This window comes from Amaranthus tricolor, chromosome 13, assembly GCF_026212465.1.
Source record: "Amaranthus tricolor cultivar Red isolate AtriRed21 chromosome 13, ASM2621246v1, whole genome shotgun sequence".
NCBI classification, from domain to species: Eukaryota; Viridiplantae; Streptophyta; class Magnoliopsida; order Caryophyllales; family Amaranthaceae; genus Amaranthus; species Amaranthus tricolor.
In genome coordinates this window covers 22,455,589-22,477,195 of record NC_080059.1, presented here as the reverse complement: position 1 = coordinate 22,477,195, position 21,607 = coordinate 22,455,589, and the positions used below count along the sequence as shown (strand labels likewise).

Sequence of the window (21,607 nt, the reverse complement as noted above, 5' to 3'; positions counted from 1 at the left end):
GCTATCAGCTGTTTGTCAAATCAGTGGCAAAGAGTAATTGAGTATTTTAAAAATTGTAGATTTTTTGATAATTATTTAAGAGAAAATGTGTTAAAAAAATTAATAGAGACTTAACATGTATGGATGGGATATATTGGATTATTATAAACTAGTGGTAAAAAAAAATTGATAATTTTTAAAGGGTCTATTTGCAAAAAAATAAAAACAAATGTTGAATTATTAAAAAAAATTCAAAAGGTGGAATTATTGACAGGTAATGAGAAATTAGTTGAATTATTATAAAGAAGGAGAAGATAAGAGGTAACCTGATGTAACATGTTATTTTGTAAAGGGTCTATTGACAACAAACTAAAAAAAATTAAATTATTTTAAAATTTTCAAAAAATAAAATTATTCGTATATAATGAAAAATAGGTTAGATTATTCATAATAATTTTTTTTTTATTCTTTTATATTCACATTCACATAGAGTCGGATTTAGGTAGGGACACCACTTGTCAAGTGTCTCAAAGACAAGTTAAAAAAAATAAAAAATCTAAACTCAGAATTTCTGATTCTCAAGGAAACACGATTAAAGCCTACTCAACCCTTCACTAATTCTCGCCCCATTTTCTTTTTTTCGCCTACAATTCATTCTCGCCTGTTTGTTAACTCCTCTCTCTCAGAAGTAAGCAATTGAAACAATAGAAACTGACAACCTCGCCATTCTCGCCATTCTCTTCGATTCAACAAAGCAATTTTTTGATTTGGTATGTCAATTACGCTATTCTTTACATCAATCCTCATATCTTCATTATATTCATTATGAATCTTTTATTAATGCCATATATAACGACCAAAATTGGTGTAATGTATTGAATTATTTGCTTTGATTTTGCTTCAATTTCATTTTATATGCACAAAGAAAGATATTCTTCATGTGTAAAGATAAATTTGTAAAGTACTGCATCTGTTTGATGTATTATACTCTTAATTCCTCTGTTTGCTGTTTACTTCATTCTCAAACCCTTCGTTCTCGCTATGGCTCTGTTTGATGTATTTGTAAATGAAAACTATACGACTAAAATTTCTCTTTTTTCTTCAATAAAGGCAATCCTCTAATTGATGTATTGTACTCTTCAACTTCAGAATTTGTAAAATACTGCATCTCAAACCCTTCTACATGATATTCAAATCATGAATCAAAAAGTAAGAACCGAGTGAATTACAAATCCAAAATCCGAAGCTTTTCGAAAAAGATCACAATCCATTGATGGCAACTGTAATCCATCCTCACAAATTTCCAATTCCAAAAGAATTAACAGCAACCGGGAATCATCTCTTAAAGCTTCAACGCCATAGGCGTTCGCGGCTTCAACCAAAAGCTTCTTGGCAAGAGGTTAGGTCACTCAAATTTGAATTGCTTGGTCATTTTCATGATTACTGATATTCTAATATCATGCATTTTCAGCTGGCAGGAGTTGTGATATTCTCAGCAATTCCTTTTACGACTGTTAAAGTCATAGCCAATAGTCCTCTTGGTGAAAGACTTCAAAGACGTTTATCGGAGCAGAAATCAGTTGCTGTTCAAAAATCAATTCAACGCAATAAAATTGCCCAATTGGCGCGAAATAACAGGTTGATGTTGGAAATGTTCAATAATCAAGTTGATATCTTGTAGGTGGTTTAATGTAACTAAGTGAGTATAGAACGAGATGTTAATTTAGTTTACATTAATAACGTTTATGTTTTACTAAAGACCAATTAACGTCATAGGACTGCTATTTGATACTTGTCCGAGCTTAATGTCACTAATCCTATTGTGTGACTCTGTATCATTATGTGAGACCGTTTTGTGTATTGGGACCTATGTTAGTCCAGGTTCACGTGGCTAATCTAGTTGGACCAGATAATAGTCATAATCCTCCATTTGATATAATGGTTACGTTAAATTGTAGATAATTTTGTGTAACCTAAAATTTATCATGGCTATTTATACATTAGTTATTATGAGCTTTTATAATCTTTAAAACCTTTTGATGTGGAAAAGAGAGGTTTGTTAATAGCTTATTCATTATAAATAAAAGCAATTCATTGAATGTTTTCCATCAAGTGTAATGTGTCTAAATTTATGTAAGAATCCTTTCCACACTTTCCTTAGAGAGAGGAAAAAGGGTGGAAGATTAAGATTACTAGTTGTCACAAATCAAATGAGATAACATATTACTATTTCATACTTACAAGATATTAACAACTAATTTTAATAGTAATAGTAGGGCTAAATACGAGAGTTTTATACACACAAAATTAATTTAAGAAAGGTTTATAAATGACGTACTGGTACGATCTTACAAGACACTGATGGTGGACTTCACTATAAGATTTTCTTTTGCTGTTCTTGTCTCGTGATTATATTTTAGTTAGTGGATTCACGCTACGAAGGTATATTATTTCGTCCCAGCATTTACTTGTTTCATTACATGTTAATAATTGGTTCTTGAGAAGATTTTAGTTTTTCGCATGTTTTTCACAGTACTTGACCCTACAATTAATAATTCAATTTATGAGTATATTTTTCTTTTAATCAAGCAGTATTTACAAACATGATGTTATAACTTAAAAGACTAAATCATATTGGAGTAACTCCACTGCAACCTATTTTTTCCAATTCATGGACTCCCTCTTATCGAAAATTAAGTTATTGGGTGTGAGGGGTGAAGGTGTGAAGTTGAGCATGTATGGTACCCCGTGCGGGGCTCAAATATGAGTTTATACCCTAACTAATTACTTTTTTTTAGATTTTTTAGCTTGTTTTTAGGACTCAAATTTTTAAAACAAAATATAAATTAAGCACAATTGCTAAATTTTTTGTGTAATGGGTTGTCTTTATCGTGCTACAATTTAATGTTCTTGGGTTGCCATTTTGATCATGTGATTCCTTAATGTGTCGAATGACCTTGCTGTGCTGTTATAACATTACTTGTTTACTCTTGAGTCATGCTTTAGTTGTGTTTACTTGTATGAGAAGTGATGAGTTGTATAACTCAAATCATGCTAATGTTTGACCGTAATTCAAGCATGCTTTAGTGCGTTTTCACATGAATTGTGCATAGCGTATCATAATGAAAATTTTTAATGAATGTAGCCACTGGTATGGAGGAAATCGTCCTAGATGGCTTGGTCCAATACCTTTTGAATATCCGTCCTATCTAACAGGACAGCTTCCTGGAGACTATGGCTTTGATCTTGCAGCTTTAGGAAAGGATGCTGCGGCCTTGCAAAAATATTACAAGTATTCTTCTTTACATTTTTGGTGAAATTTCTTGTTTCTTTATTCTTGTCTCTCAAATTTCTAGACTGTAGTGCTTGCATGTCAAGTGTGCATTAGTCTGTTGTTCCGAATTAGGTTGCTAGTGATTCATGTGTATGTTTCTAATGTTGGTAGAGTAAAAACCAGGGCCTCAAGTTTGAAGTTCTATATGTTCTATTACTCGAAAATCAAGACTTAGGGTGTGATTGTGGAATTATCAGTGAATGCTTGTTTTTCTAGCTTATGAGATTGATTTCAATAAAGCAACACAAAGTGTTGGTAGTTACTATAAGATTTTAGCGTTGCATCCTAATGAATCTCATGTGTGACTGTTTTAGATCTCTGTAATCATCGCTTTAGGTCGTAATGTTCATCGTCTTCAAGAAAGAAATCTGTGAACATCATTTTCTTGATGCACTATTTATTTTATTTCACATGAGCCAACGACTAGCTTAGGTTGATTGTGGCTTTGTGATGAGTGTATGCAATAATTGAGTTAGGATTTAGAACTCATTTCTTTTGCTTTAAATTGATATCAAGAGAAGCCAATTTTCTTATAGCTCAAGGATTAAATGAAACTTGTTTGATTAGAATTCTCTATAACTAGTGACTGAGTGCAATGCAATGAGCCATATTCCAGACATTGTGCTAGATACGTGCTCACATCCTTCTTTTTCTCCCACTACTCTCTTATGTCATGCAAAAGCTCTTAAATGAAGCTTGATTATGGATATTATGACCTATAAGTGCCATGCCATAGCTTGATCTATGAAACTTTGAAAGTCAGAACTTTTAAGACTGTTTGTCCGCATATGAGTTAGCTAGTAGTATCTTTATAATTATGTATATGGTAATGATGTTCAGCTTTGAAATACTCCATGCTCGTTGGGCTATGCTTGGGGCTCTTGGTGCTTTGATTCCAGAAATATTAGATCTTAGTGGAGCTTTTCACTTTGTTGAACCCGTCTGGTGGCGAGTTGGTTACTCAAAACTTCAGGCAAGTATCTTCTTTATTTGTTCAATCCTTCCAAATTACATGCTTTATATCTATTTCTCCCATTTTGTGCTTTATCTCAAGGAGAAACTAAAGCATCATCTATAGTTTGGCATTCTCGCAAAAGGATAATTTTGATTTTCTTTCCTAAATGTAAGATTTTGAACATGATAAAAGATCATACAGTTAACTTCATGTTCGAAACTATCATTCAAGGGAGTGTAATAACTAGAGTGTCAATTTAACACTTGACGAAGGGCATCTTCCAAGTGTTCTTATATATTGCGTGATCTACTAGGTATGTCCAAAGAGTATGAGCATGATCAATATGTTAAGTTTACACGCCTTTCTCAAGGTGATCTTAGCGTGGAGTTTTATGTGCAAGAGCTTGAAACATTGTGCAAAAGTGCGGTTTTGATCACCGTTTCGGTAACGGATAAAATGATGCGTTAACAAGGATGATGCGGTTACTGTACCGCCAAATATTGGCCCAAACCATAAAATATCGCTTGGAACAACCTAAAGTGTGATTTTTGCACTTTTACGACGCGGTAATACCGGTTCAGAAAATTTGAAAACCTTTACGATATTGTCGATTTAATACAATGCGGTCTTATTTTTGCACTATGGTTTGAACGATTAGGTTTGATTTGTAATTTACAAAAAAGGATGTGCTTGAAATTGCACGACTCACCAAAGGGCTTGCAAATCCTATAGGAAATCATGTAGACTTAATGCCTCACACTACTTTTGATGAGGTCATTATTTTAGACAAGAATACTGAATAACAAATTAAAGAAGAAAAGTCTAAGCCAATCCTACGTTTACCTTATGATTATAAATCATCCACCATCCACAAGTTCATCAAAACCTCAATTTGTTTCCAGTATTCCAACCACCTCCTAACCCATGATGTTACTCTCTAACGTTCCATCCCTTCCCACCTCTTAACTCACCATCTAAAGCATACAATATAATCCCAATTTTGCTAGAGAAGCTCGAAGATGTAATAAGTGCAATGAAAGAGGACATATTGCTTGTGAACTTTCTAAGAGAAATTTGTTACCCGTAGTACCTCATGAAGTAGGATATTTGAAAATGATGATATTGTTGAAGTTTATGAAACCGAAAAAGTGAACAATATGTGTGATGTAATTTGAAATCTTTTGCATGCCAAACCTATTGTAGATTTGCCGCAACATGAGACTTTGCTCCAAACAAGATGTAAAATGCGAGATTGAGTATGCTCATTAATTGTTAATGGAGGTTCATGTACAAACATGGCCTCAAAGGATGATGTAAAATGCATCATTACCACTTTTCATTTTACATGGAAAAACTTTTCAAGTACTTTGGATCGATGGGAATGACTAAAAATGGTTCAACTAAACTCATTTACGTTGGGATTATATGAAGTCGAAGTCAAGAAGGTTGAATTTGTGGTCAAAGTCTTGGTATACTCAAAGTCATATTATTGAAGTCACTTGTGAAGGTACTTGCATGGTCCATTCAAATTGCATGGGTATGAAATTACTCGAATAATGGAAAAGAATGGTAGCTTAATCATTTATCCTTGATGATTTAAGTCACGGTTTTGCTTAAAGGATGCCCCACGTTTTGAGGTGTTATTTTGATCACATAAAATTACCTAAAGTTAGCACATGTGATGGGGAGTTAATGAGGTAATTGGGTGATTAAATTGCCAATTAATTGAGTGATTGAATGGAGAATAATTCTGATTTATTTCGACTAATTTTAATGAGGGAATTATTGCTGATTTGACTATTCTGTCAAAAGGTTGAAAGGCTAAATAAGGCAACAATGGGTTTTGTCTTAATTCACACGTTTGTTCCTCTCATCTTTCATTTCAATGGCTATAGTAATATTGTTCATTCATTTAGTTGTGATAATCATTGAGAAGATCATCCAACATGCAACATTTCATTCTTTTATGGGATTGATTGCTCTCGGTTTTATGAGGATTTATTGTTGATTTTTTCTTCAATTTCCATCATTCATATGGTCTTTTAATATGGTTGGGTGAAGAGTAATTATATTTCATCAAAGTTATTCTATGATTAAGAGCATCTAAGGTCGTTCTATTGCTTATTCATATGGCTACTGGAAAGGGCATTCAAGGCTTTTAAACTGATTCAAAGAAGAATCCAAAGGCCATGTATTTTTGGACTACGTTTTCTGTCATCAACAACGGATAAATGAAGCCATTCAATGGTAGGCATTTGTCTTTTATTTCTGATTTTTAGCAATAATAAGAGCCGTTTATGGCTATGTAAGGGTCGTTTGATTTAGCATCCTAAATGTTTAGTATTCTAGCAAGTTTACATAGGATTTAAGTTGTGTCTTTATGTAATTACTTGAATAATTTGTATTCAAGTAAATGTTTAGTTTAATTTCTGATTTTTCATATGCTTGTAAGCCTATAAAAAGGTGTAGTTGATGAATAGTACAACAACACAATACAAGACTTAATCGAAATTCCAATGATAGTTGTAAAACTTTTTCTTATTCATAAACTTGTGTTTAAGTATTGAATGTTTATCTAAATTGTGATTTTTTTCTTATATTTGATGAGATTTAAGTGTTTGTGAGAATTCCATACATTTTAATTCGTAATATTCTAATTTGATTTGAGTGTTTCTTAAATTGATATTACAACCTAGTAAGTTTAAGTGAGTGTTCCTTGTTTACATATCCTTAGTTTGATTCAAGTGAATGTCCCTTATCAAAAGCAATTGTTTGTTTATTTGTTTTTCCATATCTTTGAACATCCGGAATTCATGATCAAAAAATCCTTGGAGTCGTTTTCAAAGTCTTGAGAACTAATCCAAACAAAAATTGTTATTTTCGTAACTCCATAAAATAGCCACATATAAACCACTTTCTTACCATCTTTCTTTCTAAACCAAACACATTTCTTTCTCTCTAAGTTTTCGATTTAGGTTCCCCTGTTTTTGTTAAAGTAGTCCCACTAGTTTACACTTCAAAGGAGCTCGTTGAGAAACTTAACATGCCCACAAGAAATTATTCAATACCATAAAAGTTAAATTGGCTTGATGATGACACTCATCTGCTTGTCTCCTTTGTAAAACTTGCAACTATTGTGAAGAATGTTGGTATGATGTCCTACCCATGGAAATATGTCATATTTTGTTAGGTCGTCCATGGCAGTTCAATAGGCAACCAATGTATGAAGGAAAAATTAATGCTAGCACACTCTTACTAATGGTGGAAGAAAAATCAAGCATAATCCTCTACCCCTAAAGTTAATTTCACTACTGAAAAGAGACAAGGATTAGTTTTGAAGGATAAAGCAAAAATCGTGGTTATTCTGATGGTATTGTCGCTCGGAGTTGTTCAAAGGGCATTTGAAAAATAAAACAACAAAACAAATGAGTGCTGAAAGTTATGTTCGAGATCTCAAAAACAGTATTAAGACCAAAGAAAAAATCAAAATTTGGGAAATTTGGGAATATTGTTCAAAACCAAAATCTTTTGTCTAATGCCTTTTGTTTTCAATTGCAAAGAACCAAGGCCAATTCAGTTTGATGCTTCATAATGGAAGGGCCAAAAGTTCAAAGGTGATTCTTGTCCGTGTTCACTCATATGGAAGGTAAAAGGGCATGAAATGATCAAGGAGTTGTGTGAGACATGGAAAGAAAGTGACTTATATTCTTTAGTGATGATGATTTGACTTCTGTTTTTGAAGACGAGCAAAGTTTGTGGGAAGACTTTCTTGTAGAGGGGGAGAATGATGTGAAAACAACACAACAAAATTCAGTCACTAAAGAAAAAGCTATGGGAAGTTCGATGTTACAAAATCACTCCATTAATCCTTTCCTAAATCCGCAAGTATACTATGATCACAATGTGGAGCAAGGTCTAAAGCTAAAGTTTGAAAAAATGTTTACAAAAGAATTCTATGAGCCTAAGGAATCATGCATATGATACAAAGAACAAGAGAGATGTAAAGTCCAAGGCAGTTGGAAAGTGGACAGCAATAAAACAAAGGTAACATGTTATTCATTCGTCTAAGTGGTGTAATTAGAGGATTAATAAAATTGATTAAGATCTTGAAGGGATTTATCAATATAGTTAATTAGCATCATAAAGAAAAGAGTTAAAGTTATCAGACCATTAAGAGTTGGCTACACCAATCATGTTCATACACTATTTGACATTTTCACGCGTTCATCCAGCACTCATGAGCGAAATAATGAAGCATTAAAGGTAGTTGACAAAGGTCTTAAAGCCGCTATAAAGTTGGCAAAGTGAAAAGTCTAAAGTTTGATTGAGCTGTAGTCAAATGTAATAAGTTGCTCTCTTGATGCAGCATAGTTAATAAAGTTAAAGTATTGTTCTTTAAACTTGTCTTGCATGTGGACGATTCATATGAACAAAATTAGCAGTATTTTGATATCCCAAGTTAGAAAGTCAATCTTGGATATCATCTTTGTATGGGCTGACTTGAAGTCCAAGTCATAGGAAGTTGAGGAGTCAAATATCTAGGCTGATTTAGGATGCTAAGTATGATAAATGCTCAATTTAAATGAACAATTATAATGATTATTAGGAACATATAGATGAGGAAGGTCGAATACGCTTGTTAATCGACCATTCCCTTTATAAGTACATGATGTAATTCTCATTTCAAGGTAGTGATTTGATAAGCAAAAAAATCCTTTTGAAATTTTATCTTGAGCAAACTCTGTGTAGATGAAACCTTCAATCAAGGGTTTTGTGTGATAAATAAGTGTTGATTAAAGACTTGGTAAAGGCTGTCTTCTTAGAGTGCTTAAAGTTCCTATAATCTCCAATGTGTGTCTGAAGAGTGCATGGTTAATTGCTTTCAATATATCCTTTTCCGTTCAATTCCTCTTTTACGTTTGTAGCTCTTTAAATTTAGATCCTTTACCCCACCATTCCACATTGAAAAGTTAACAAAATAGACAAATAAAAAAAAATTCAAGAACACACACAAACTCAAGTGTTTTTATGTAAGGCATCCCCCCTCAAAATCAAATGATTTGTACTTTTCTATAATAATTTCAAAAATTACATTAACATTACACTTACAACACTCTAGTGTTTTCATTGCACACCATTGGAGTTTCCTCACAAAATCATGCTCTCTACAGTCTACACTCTCTCTGTTGTTCAATAACCAATATGAAGATGTTTGCCTCCCGTGATGCTCCTTTTCTTACTTGGGAGCATACTTTATAGGTTCAAGGATTCAAAGGAATCCAACCTCAGATTCCCCGAAGAATAAGCATGCAAATTGCCAATAATGAGATCGGACACATTTGTTCGCGCATGCTTCAATCTTGCTTGAGCAAGGTTAATTTGGCATCCATGAACCCTGTTGTACGTGCTACACATTTGGTCAATGCTTCCAGCCCTATTACAAGGCTTATGGTGCTCGTTCTAGTAACTAGCTGCCAGACATGCTGCTTGCCCGAGTCTTTTGGTGGCTTGTTCTGATCCAGATGCTGGTACACCACAAGCTGATGAAGGGTGCGAACTCCAAAAGTGCACACCCTGCTGAACATAAGATACAACATGGAATTGGCAGAGTTGGTAAACACTGAGCATGAAGGCATTCAAAACCTAACCAAGCGAGAAGGATGTGGAGGAAGCCTAGAAACAACGGAAATTCAAAGTAACCCCAAAAGGAACCAGCTCCAGACAACAATGATGAACAAAGAATTGAATGATGTTCTAGCCACTCAAGGACATGGTTCAATTCATGCAGAGCCTAGTGGCTAGGACAGGATTAGCTGTTGTATATGATAAAGCTTAGCACGTTGGCACGTGTAATAACAAATAATTGGTTAAGAATTCAAGTAGCTAGTTGTATAACTGATTCTGTTAGGTTGTTAATAGGTTGGCTGGTAGTTAGGTATTCTGTCAGTTGCAGGTAGTTAGTTAGATTTAGATGTGTTAGGCTTTGTTTGTGTATCACATCAATGGGAAGCAGTGTGACTGGGAACTTCAAGCAGAATGAGGAACTTTCCTACTGTTTGCCAAAGAAATAGATAAACAACCTCTCTAACCACACCCTAAGGTCATGAAACTTCTTCAAGAATATGAAGATGGAGGATTACCCCCAATCAGAGGGATTAAACACCAAATAGACCATATACCAGCAACATAAATCCCCAATAAGCCCAAGAACTACAAAGATAAGTGGATGAACTAATAGCAAAAGGATATGTTAGAGAATGTCTGAGCCCATGTGCTATAGCTACACTTTTAGTACTTAGTACCGAAGAAGGTTGGGACTTGGAGGATGTGCATAGATAGCTTTTTGTGAACAATATAACTATCAAATATAGGTTTCTAATATCTAAAATAGATGACATGTTGGATGAACTATATGATGCACAATGGTTCAGTAAGATTGACTTAAGGAGTGACTATCACCTTATTACAATGAAGAAGGGGGTGAGTGGAAAACAACCTTTAAAACCAAGAATTCAAGTAGCCAGCTGTATAACTAATTCTGTTAGGTTGTTAATAGGCTGTTTGTTTATGAGCTGCGAGTAGTTAGTTACATCTAGATATGTGAGGCTGCATTTGTGTAAGATATACAAGGCTATATATAGGCCTCCCTTGTCATTAGATAGAATAACTTTTGATTCAATAGAGAAAAAGTTCAGAAAGTGAGTCTTTCAAAGGAGAAGTCAACCTTTGTCTCTGTTCTTTTTAGGGAAGCCAGGGACAGTGCACAGCCATCCACGAAGATCAAGGGTGTGAACCTTGATTGAGAGTGCGAGGAGGAGGCCACTTGGTGAGTGAAACCAAGGTGTCTCTATCCAAAGAGCCAAAAAATCTGTTTGTTCTTCCCTAATATCAAGCCTTACACGGATTGGTTGCTGGGATTTCTAGTAGCCACTTGCAGGATGGTTCTTGCGTATTTAAAGTGTGTTTTTGACCCAAACTTGGATCATGTTCATCCAGCCTTCTCACAATGTTATTGCCCAATTCTGTGCACCATTCTCATATAAGCAAGACTCTAATAATTGTGTTTTTTTCTATAGGAAAATCAATCAGTCTTCCGTGGTTGATCATCTCATGAAAATGCTGACTTAATTAACTTTCACTTTGGCCCAAATGAGCCAATTTCAACTTTTCCAAGCTTTTATTGCCCATGTCTTCACTCAATAATGCGTAGGCATCCTATTTGGAGGATTTGGGTCTTGAATTTACAATATATTGATCCCTTATGAACACATGTTCCCAACCCCTTTAGTGAACTTTGATACCCATAACAACGACCCTGGTGGCTGGAACAAGATGGCTATTACTTTTATATTTGTAGACTTGACTTTCAACTGTGCTGTGGCTGATTTATTTATTACTGATTTTTATTCTGTTTACGCTGTTGAATACATTACTTTATACTGCTGACCGTTTTTGTATTTTTCGATACATTCTTCAGGGTGAGACAATTGACTATCTTGGCATTCCAGGACTCCACCTAGCAGGCAGCCAAGGAGTAATTGTAATAGCCATATGTCAAGTTCTTCTCATGGTAACTTCTTGTTTATTTTGAAACTTACCACCTAAATTGTTTTTTTGTTTAGTAGGCTAGGTTTTTGTGATGCATTTGAACACTATATCTACAACTTCATGCTCTAATTAAATTGTTAGGCTTTGTGGTGATACAATTTTCATGCATTTATCGTCTATATTGAAGATGGCTCCCGTATATTTCCCTTCTCCTCTCTTGCCTTTTGTACTTGTGAATTATTTCAAGTTGGTGTAGGACCGTGTGTGACAAATGTGGTTGTACACTTTTAAGTTCAAGATCCAAGATGAGAAAATAAGTGTTCGTGTTTTACAGGAAAAGAGGGGTAAATGGAAATTGACATGAAGCCTTTTGTGCAATTGGGGTGAGCTTAATTTTATCTGTTAGGTGTGAGGTTAGATAACAAAGAAATGGGCTTAGATTGTTGGTGTTGACCGACTTGTGGAATGAAATTGGGCCCATCCTGAACGTTTTGGGACAAATTACTAGTTTGGGCCCTCTATTTCTCGAATGGCTTCTCAATACTGGGTAAAACTTAGAAGTCAAATGAAATAGATGAAGGAATAACAAATGACCAATACAAGTAAAAACTAAAACACTTTTCTGGGAATTACCTGTGTTTGAAAGATGCCATATGTAAAAATAACCCTAACTATTCTCATAGATATAAAGAACTTAATTCACACATATTTAATTTTGAACATTTCAATATATTCTCTGAAAGTAAACTTGCAAACCAAAACCTTATACTCCTTCCTTTTCGTTTGCACAATCTCCACAAATTTCTTATTCTCCCATTCAATTCCAGACCATAATCTGCTTCTAAAACTTCATTCATTCCCTCACATCTCTCATCTTTCTCAACATTGAAGTGAGTTGACATCTCACGTCCCTTTTCTTCTCTACATCACTTAAAATTACCAAATTCAACAGATTGATCAACAAAAGTAAATTACTATAAAATTAACCAGATTACTAACTTTCATTTAGAAATATACTTTCATCAGTTATATCAATCTTAATTTGACTTCAATAAAATCAACATATGAACAATTAACAACATTTTGCAAACAAGTAGGAGTACTAGAAAACATAACTTTCTCAATGACCCAAACCTAACCAAAAAACAGATTCATAAATTTTTTAAACAGATATAAGTTTTTCCCCTGAATCAGATAATAACAAAAAAATCAACCCATCAACACAAAAAGTTAAGGAAAAATAAATAAATATGACATGTTCCTGTGACAAACCATATACAATCAATTAGCACTAAGTTTGGTCAATAATAGGGTTGATTTGAGAGTGGACTTGCTGGTTGAGAGGCTCGTCGTTTCTCTCTATCCCTTCTTGCAATATGATCATTTCAATGACCACTAACATTAGAGTACCTGATTATCTTTTAGAAAGAAAAGAAATGTGTTTGGTTTAGAAATGTTATGGTAAGAAATGTGTTTGGGAGATTCTCAAGGGAGAAGGGACCGACTCCAAGTCTGTGAGAATACAAGATGAGTACCTGATGTAAACTATGGGGACTAGTTTTTGAAATGGGGTTCAAATGATTATCTTTTAGAAAGAAAAGAAATGTGTTTGGTTTAGAAATGTTATGGTAAGAAATTGGAATGTGTTTGGCTATTTTATAGAGTTTCAAAATTAAGAAATCATAGGCAAATAAAAGAAAAGAAAACTTGTGTTTGATAAGGAGCAATCACTTGAATTAAACTAGGATAATGTAAGCAAGGATTTCTCACTTAATAGTAACCAAGGAACTCTCACTCTAGTTAGAAAATGCTACTTAAAATGAAAAGAACACTCAGTTAGCACTCTAATTCATGAAAGATGAGATAAACTCACATTTGGATAAAGAATAAAGATTCAAAACTTAACATAAGTTTTTGAAAGCAAAGCTTTAATCTTGAAGATATTTTTTGGATTAGTCATTGTCATTTCATATCATGGAGTAAGTTTATATAGTCATGCAAATACAAGCAAAACAATCGAAAAGTTCCTCATATGGCTTAGGATACTTTAATTACTCTAGATATAACAAGTACTTATTACTGGAAATAACTTATCTTGCCATTATTGTATGATATAAACTGTATTAAAGATTCTTCCTTAATATTTTTTAGCCTTGCCTTGTATAGTATTGTTGTAAGGAAACATTCTTCCTTAATTCTCTAGTTTTAGATGCACTAAACAAGGAAATAAATCAGGAAAACTTCCTCTTGATTCACGTGTGATAGCTAAGCACAATTATGAGTTTTGAATTTGTTTGTAAATGAAAAAAAACAAACATCCTTCTAAATGCACCTAATGGACGAAACCCAAGTGTACTGCAAGAACCATATTATTGATATTTTCAAACAATACAAGCCAATGTAAGTCTTGTAATGAAAGGACCATGCAATTAGAATGGACCATATCAGTTTCTTTATAAGTGACTTGGATAAGATTTTAAGTTGACCAAGACATTGACCGCCACTTTGACTTCGATCATGCTGACTTTAACCATGTTGACATTGACTTTGACTATTCAAAGATGGTTTAGCAAAAGTAGCCAAATACAAGCCTTTCAATAAGTTGGTCCCTTTAAATAACAAAAGAATGAACACTAGCCCAACTTTGAACTTACCAAGTTCATAAGGTTCGCTAGTTTTACTTCCTATATGTAAAGTGTTATTTCAACCCCGTTTGCTTTATCCCCACCATCTATTTTCGAATTATTATGAGGGAGTTTAAAACCAATTTTGAAAAATGATGTATTGTGTAATATAAATTATACCCATTGAGTGGCTCCTATCTAGGTTGGGTTTGAGAGGGTTGGATGTACACAACCTTACCCTTGTTAATGATAAAACAAAGAGGTTATTTCCAATTGACTCTTGGTAGCAAACGTGTGCAACTTCATATATTTAAGTACACATGATTTAATGAACCATTTTACTTTAATCCATTATAATCCAAAACCATAGAACTATAAATCTTTGGCTCCATTGAAATAATGGACATAATACCTGCCCTATTCAAAAAACTTTGTCCTCAAATTTAAAAGGATCAAATGAAGACTAGCAAATTCCATTGGGAAAAAAGTTTCGGGGTCAAACACCATGATCTTGATATCCAAAATGAAAAGAAAGTTCAAGCTATCATCACTCTTACCACTCCCTAAAGGATCAATATAATTATATTGTAATGTATACAAACATAGTAACCAATCAGCATAAAAATAATGATAATCAAATTGCTCTATGAATGTATACACACTAAGATTAGAGATAACTTCATTAAACAAGGAATCATAACATGATAAATTAGGCAACTCCAATGACAAGTTTTGGTCATCATCACGAAAGAATGAACTAAGAGCACCAATCACCTACAATTGCTCAAAATATTTATGATCACATATTTGTCTTCCAAACCATACTATCAAGAGCAACAAACTATCACCATAAGGAGAAAATGAAATGAATTTGTTCTTTAAATGTACTCCAATGCCACATGTAGGGAATGCAAGTCAACCCTATACCAAGATTGCAATATAGGGTATTAACAATAACGTGCTCATCAAAAGTTTCTCCATAATCAGCCATAGCATAATACAAATCATGACAACCACATTTGTATGCTATCATTCTTGTATCATTACATGAATATTATGAGCATTAAAATTGTAATGAGATACCTCAAGTGATAATATAGACATTGTGTCAAAACAAGAAATATAGGAAGAAAAATTGTATTCTTTATCAAATGTAGGAGGTTAGGCTTCATAAAAAATTAAAACAATTTGAATCACGATGGCACCTTAGTTGTTGCTGATAGTGATTGGAAGGATGACTTTCCCTTATGCTTGTACAATTTCCGCAAAAAATCACACTATTAGAGTAGATGACATTATCTGCAGATCCTTGTCCCAACAAAACTCGTACATGACGTTGAAAGTCATGGCTTTTGCTCTAAGACCTCCATAAGCTCTAGGGATATAAGTCTTTTGGTTAGCAATCTCCTTAGCATTTTACAAGATGATATATATGAATTTTTTCTTTTTAGCCTGTAGTTCATTTCCCTTGAAGGGCTCCCCAACTCTTTTTGGACCAACTCCCCTAGTATTTTTTCTATGACTCGTTCCATTTATTTTTTTTTATTGTAGGAAGTATCCCCTTTGGATGAGGTCTTTAATATTATTCCATGGTGACATACACTTTTTTGTTTGGTGGCCTAGAGGATTGCGAAATTCAAAGTATGCTCACTTTATCGTTAGGCGTCGATTTCTTCTAGTTGCCATCATTTTTGTGCAACTAGTAGATCTTGGCCCTATGCTCTATTAGTGTATTCCTAGAGACGTCGGGGTTTTCTCCACTTAGGGTTTTTTCTCCCTGGTTTTTCCGTTCTCAGAGTTTTTGGAGCCCCTTTCTGCAGGGCAATAGTGATGCTTTTGAAATCCTTAACGTCCACATGAAACTAGGCATATTCCTGAACATCCTGCATGGTCTTTAGATAAGACCACTATCAACAAGTTGTATTTCAACTTGTCAGCATTTAGACCCTGCCTAAAGGCGAAACTCAAGATGTTCTCTTCGAGGTGTAGGACTTGGAGGCTCTCCTTACCAACCCTTCTATGTATGAACATGATTTCTATAAGTTGCTTTGTCGTGACAATCCTAGTGGCAAAATGACAATTAAATGTTCCTGACGCGTTGTCAAAAATTGTGACCGACGCGTTAGGAATGTTCTAGATATACTTTCGGGTAGTCTCAATAAGACATCTTTGTGCCTTATTTCGTGATTGAAAGGCAGATACCCTTGCACATTAGGTGAGCAGTGAACTTGACCCTCTTGGATTGAGATCCTGCGGAATCTGGTGTGAATGGGGTTTTTCCCCAGTCTTAGAGGAAGTTCTTAGCTCTGTCCCCCTAGTATCTTCTACGTTTTGAGGGCACTTCACTTTGTCTTGCCTCCACGCAGTACCAACCTCTCTTCCCCTTTTATAATGTAGAGAGGTCAATGACTGGTATCCTAAGGCCTACTCGACTCTAGATTTCTATTTTTGGAGTCTGATAGTCCACTTGAACTGCTATGATTTAAGGGCTTTCCCTCATTTTTTGTCGATTCCTCTGGCTCCCTGTTAAAGCATGGGAATTAGTTTTATAGTACTCGATCTCAGTTAACCCCCTTCGCAAGTGGGTACCTTTCTTTTGTGGAGGGTCCTTGCTTGGAAGGTGATTGGTACCAACCATAATGACCACCAAGGTTCTCCCCCTTGGTGCTTTCCGATGAGCCTAGACCTTGGTCAGCTGTGTTTACTTTGGTTTCCGTATTAGGACTTACCTTCTAAGGGATTCTTATACTACTGTAGTCCTACCTTGTATGGAGTATTCGGGTTCGTATGATTCGCCCCCTTTCAGTGAAGCCTTGGAATGGTACAAGACTAAGCCTAAATTTGAGGGGGGGCCTCCTAGATGGAGCATTCCCCCCTTGTAGAGGTTATTGTGTTGGGCAAAGCTTTAGCCAAGGTGACCCGTGTAGGACAATCATCTCTTGCTTTGTTCCTTATCCGTTCACCCTATGGTCATATATGGCCGTTTGGTTGGAGTTTACAACAACCTTCTCTTAGGAACGCTTGGCATGTCTCACACGATTCATGATCCTCTTTGATTTGTTGCATAAATTCGGATTCATGATTCGCTAATTAACATATTTGTTGTTTGTTCGGTTAAGCTTAGTTTGATTTTTAGATTTGTGATTCAATCATTTGATTCACTAGAGTTTATTCGTAAAGCTTAGCATTGCGGATTCCATTCTTTCTTCCTTGGTTAAATTGTAGAATGAGAAGTACCTTTCAGCTCTAAAGATCCAGCCGTCAGGATTTGCCCCAGCAAACATGGGTAGTTCCATACATCTCACCAGAAGGAATACTTGGTTTCAAGCAGTGCCTGATTTAGGGCTAGTACATTGCTGATTGGTTGGATTTCCTATCACGACAGAAGGAAAAAATTAGGGCTCTGATACCACGTTGTGGTGAACCCTGAAATAAAGCAGTAGAAGTACAGAAAAAGGAGTAAGAAAGAGTAAGAAAGAAGCAGAGAGAAGAAAAGATGAGAGTACAGAAAAGGACAGAAAAGTAGAGGAAAAGGAATGATTTGTATTAATTTCTTGGATGACCAAACCAATTACTAAATATATATATATATATATATATATATATATATATATATATATATATATATATATATATATATATATATATATATATATATATATAAAGGAGTAAGAAAGAGTAAGAAAGAAGGGAAGAAAGAAGCAGAGGGAAGAAAATATGAGAGTACAGAAAAGGACACAAAAGTAGAGGAAAAGGAATGATTTGTATTAATTTCTTGGATGACCAAACCAACTAAATCATGATATATATAGCTAAACAAAGCTTGCTGCTAAAAGTTGGTTACAAAAAAGATTCCATTTCTAGAACATTTCCTTTTCCTATAACAGAATTTAGTTATGCCCATTACAGCTCATTTAGTATTACGCCTCTGATATACTATCATTTGCTTGGCCGGCTCTGAAGTCGTCACAGATCCGCATTCGTATCCGATACTCTTACCCGTGTCCAAGTAACATAGCCAAAGACAACTACTCCATTCTACTTTTCAACCACCTTTTAATACAATTAAATACTAAAAAAAGGAAAAGGTATAAAAAATCAGAAAATAAGCTTTTTGGGACTGATCAAACTTTTTCTTCATTATTTAGAAGACCAAAATTTTCTTTTACTTCTTCATTTCAAAAAATAGAGGAAAAAAAACTTCTTCCTCATGTGTATCACTCTTTCTATAACAAATATTCAAAGAAAATATTAAATATTCTTTTAAGGTGAATTTGGGTGGAGCTTCTTTTATGACTGTGAGAGAGCTTCATTGGTGGAGCTTCAAATGAAGGTTTGTATTTTGTTTTAATTTGTGAGAAAATCTTTACACTTTGAGATTGGTAAAATCACCAAATTGAATCACGAATCATGGGGATTCCAACCACAAATGAATCCCAGTTGGGAGCAATCGAATCAAATAGCGATTCGTGGTTAGGTTGGCCGAATCACTGGCATGATTGCTTTGATCTCCTCTGAGATTGGCAACCTCTACAATATTCTAGGTAAAGTTAGGATAACTAGTATCCTCGATTGAGGGTTTGATTCCTCATGCCTCTGGGCTTGGCTAGAGTTTTGCCTAGAGCGAACAACTCTTTGGCTTTGTAGCTTTCGAGCGACTGTGGTTTTGGTGTAAATTCTTAAAAGAGAATTTTGGCCAAGAAAGAATGACAATCCCTTCTCCTAGCCAAATTGTTACTATAAGATTCAAAGCCACTCCTTTTCCATCATCGAGAAATCCTATTGTTATATTAGTTGTTCATTCGGGTCATCAGGTCGATTTTAGGTCACGTTTTTCAAGTCAGTTCAAAATAGGGTCTTGTGTACACATTGATTTTTAGCTAGAGCTGGCGCGTACAACTAAAATTCAAATTGAAACGAAAAACATGGAAATTTGAAAGTTGTGTTGTTTGGATGTTTCATTTAACCTTTTGCATGCAATTCCTTGGCTCCTATATGTATAATGTAATGTGTGTGCGTGTGGGGGAGGGGTGTTGGCAGTTGACTCCGCCATTTTCTCCACTTAAAAAGCTTTCGCTGCACATCTGTAATTTTTAACAATTCAATTGAACTTCAAATTAGGGAGTCTTTTGGAGTATAAGTTGAACCCAGAAAATTAGACATATGATTATACCAAAGTCCATGTTAAGCATAAATTCAAAAAAAAAATGTTAACGACAAGGCAAGCAACCAAAATTCAGAATTCTATTTTTAAGAAATCTACGAATTTGCCTTAGAAAAGTATTTCCAAATTTTTCTAATTAGGATTGTATTGCACATATGCTGTAGTTGTATTATTATTCGTAGAAGTGACTACTTGACAAGATTGGTAAAGTAATTATCGTGCACTGATTCATGGCTAGTATTTAAGTTGACTTCATTTGTTGTAGTAGAAGTTTCATTATTTTGAAGTTGTACTGTTACTCGTGTAAGTTGTTTATCACTGTCCTCTCTTTGAACATAGAATGAATTCTTATTGACTTTTTTCTCTGTTTATCTGCAATATGACTTCTTCTGTGAAGGTCGGACCAGAGTATGCACGATATTGTGGAATTGAAGCCTTAGAACCTCTGGGTATCTTCTTACCTGGTAATATTAATTATCCAGGAGGAGTTCTTTTTGATCCCCTAAATCTAAGTGAAGACCCTGTGGCTTTTGAGGATCTAAAAGTGAAGGAAATAAAAAATGGCCGGTTAGCGATGGTGGCTTGGTTAGGCTTCTTTATTCAAGCAGCAGTAACTGGAAAAGGACCCATTGAAAACCTTGTTGATCACATCTCTGATCCATTACACAATAACTTGCTCTCACTCATTATGCAACTGTTTACGACTTTTAATAGCATCATCCGTTGACTTCTATCTGTACTATCAACCACATCATAATTGACGTGAATTTGTGTTGCACATTTCTTAAATGTTGGGTAATGACAGAAGACTGCTAGACCCTCTTCTCATGAAAATTTTTCATCTTGTGTTAGATGATATTGACCATAATTTTCAGCTTATATTCAGATGTAAGAAGTTTGTTGTTAATGTGACTTGAGTCTATATAGATATACTCAATTTGTTTGAACATGGAACGTTTCCATGACAAGATTTCAAAGAAGAGTTTGTCCTTGAACTAGCCATTCTTTGACACATGCTTTATGATCAAGAATTATGGTTATATTGGTGAAAGCATTGGAAGTTATTGAAACATTTGTTGAATGCCAAAACCTTTATTGTTGTCAAGCTTAGGGAAGACAAAAGATGCTTGAATCTTTTTTCTTGGACAATTTTGAAACATGGGCATTTGTGTTTGAAGCAATCATGTGAAAGCAGAGAAAGTCGGCTTGCTATGCACTCGATCGAGCATAGAAGGAAATCAAAGACTTCGGTTTTGATTAAGGTTGCTCGATCTACTGCTTTTTCAAAGTTCACCACAATGTTGCTGCCCCTTTTACTTCTTTGCCTATAAATATACCACCATGTACTTATTGTATCTTAATCCAAGCTTGGCTTGAAGGCTTAAACTTCTTTGTATACCTCTATAGTTTATTTTCATGCTCATTATGTAAGATATGTGATTCTCTCTTCCTCTATTTATTTTCCAATTCTTAATAATGCAATTTTTTCATTGTTTGTGTTCGAGCTATGTGGTGAACCTTATTAAATTTTGTGTTACTACTGCCTTATTTCATCCTTATTATTTGCAATATTTGTCATTTTCATCAGTATATCTTAAACTCAAGCTAGTCTCTTGAGAGACCGTGTTTTTGAGATACGTATTTTAAGTTCAGCTTATTAAAGAGTAATGTCTACTTATTGTATTCTTAACTTCTACTTATATTATCATTAATGTTTACTTTTTATATCCTTAATGCCTACTTTCAATATCTACTTACAACATTCTTAATGTCTACTTATAATATTTTACAAAATATATAATGGACTGGCTCAATTAGAGGTGACCTCTCAAAGAGACCGTCTCTCGTAAGAATTTGTGTTTAGCTCCTAGCTTCCGCACTTTTTTTATACTATACAATTGTAAATGAAAAATGTAATTAAATTAGCGAAGAAAAATAAATGCCCTCTTCTCATTGAGGGTTATGGAACAAAGTTTTTCTGGCTCACCTATACCAATTGACGT

At 34.5% G+C, this 21,607-nt stretch overlaps 1 protein-coding gene across 2 annotated transcripts; it reads left to right on the top strand.

The window, feature by feature from the left end:
* Positions 1-529: 529 nt before the first annotated feature.
* LOC130798645 (chlorophyll a-b binding protein 7, chloroplastic) lies at positions 530-21,094 on the top strand. Of its 2 annotated transcripts, none has more exons than XM_057661717.1 (7): positions 530-749; positions 1,129-1,378; positions 1,451-1,617; positions 3,125-3,271; positions 4,154-4,286; positions 11,746-11,838; positions 20,002-21,094. In XM_057661717.1, exons 2-7 carry the CDS (start codon positions 1,253-1,255, stop codon positions 20,329-20,331), a joined length of 996 nt encoding a protein of 331 aa, XP_057517700.1. In that variant the 5' UTR covers positions 530-749; positions 1,129-1,252; the 3' UTR covers positions 20,332-21,094. The 2 variants fall into 2 exon arrangements, with proteins under 2 accessions (XP_057517700.1, XP_057517701.1); XM_057661718.1 differs by having other exon boundaries at positions 1,090-1,378.
* The last annotated feature ends 513 nt before the right edge of the window (positions 21,095-21,607 follow it).

What these genes read in the sequence shown, in the direction of transcription:
- LOC130798645 (XM_057661717.1), top strand. Translation starts at nt 1,253, where the DNA reads ATGGCAACTGTAATCCATCCTCACAAATTTCCAATTCCAAAAGAATTA. An exon ending in CAATTGGCGCGAAATAACAG is followed by an intron (nt 1,618 to 3,124) that starts GTTGATGTTGGA and finishes TAATGAATGTAG; the next exon opens with CCACTGGTATGGAGGAAATC. An exon ending in TTGGTTACTCAAAACTTCAG is followed by an intron (nt 4,287 to 11,745) that starts GCAAGTATCTTC and finishes TACATTCTTCAG; the next exon opens with GGTGAGACAATTGACTATCT.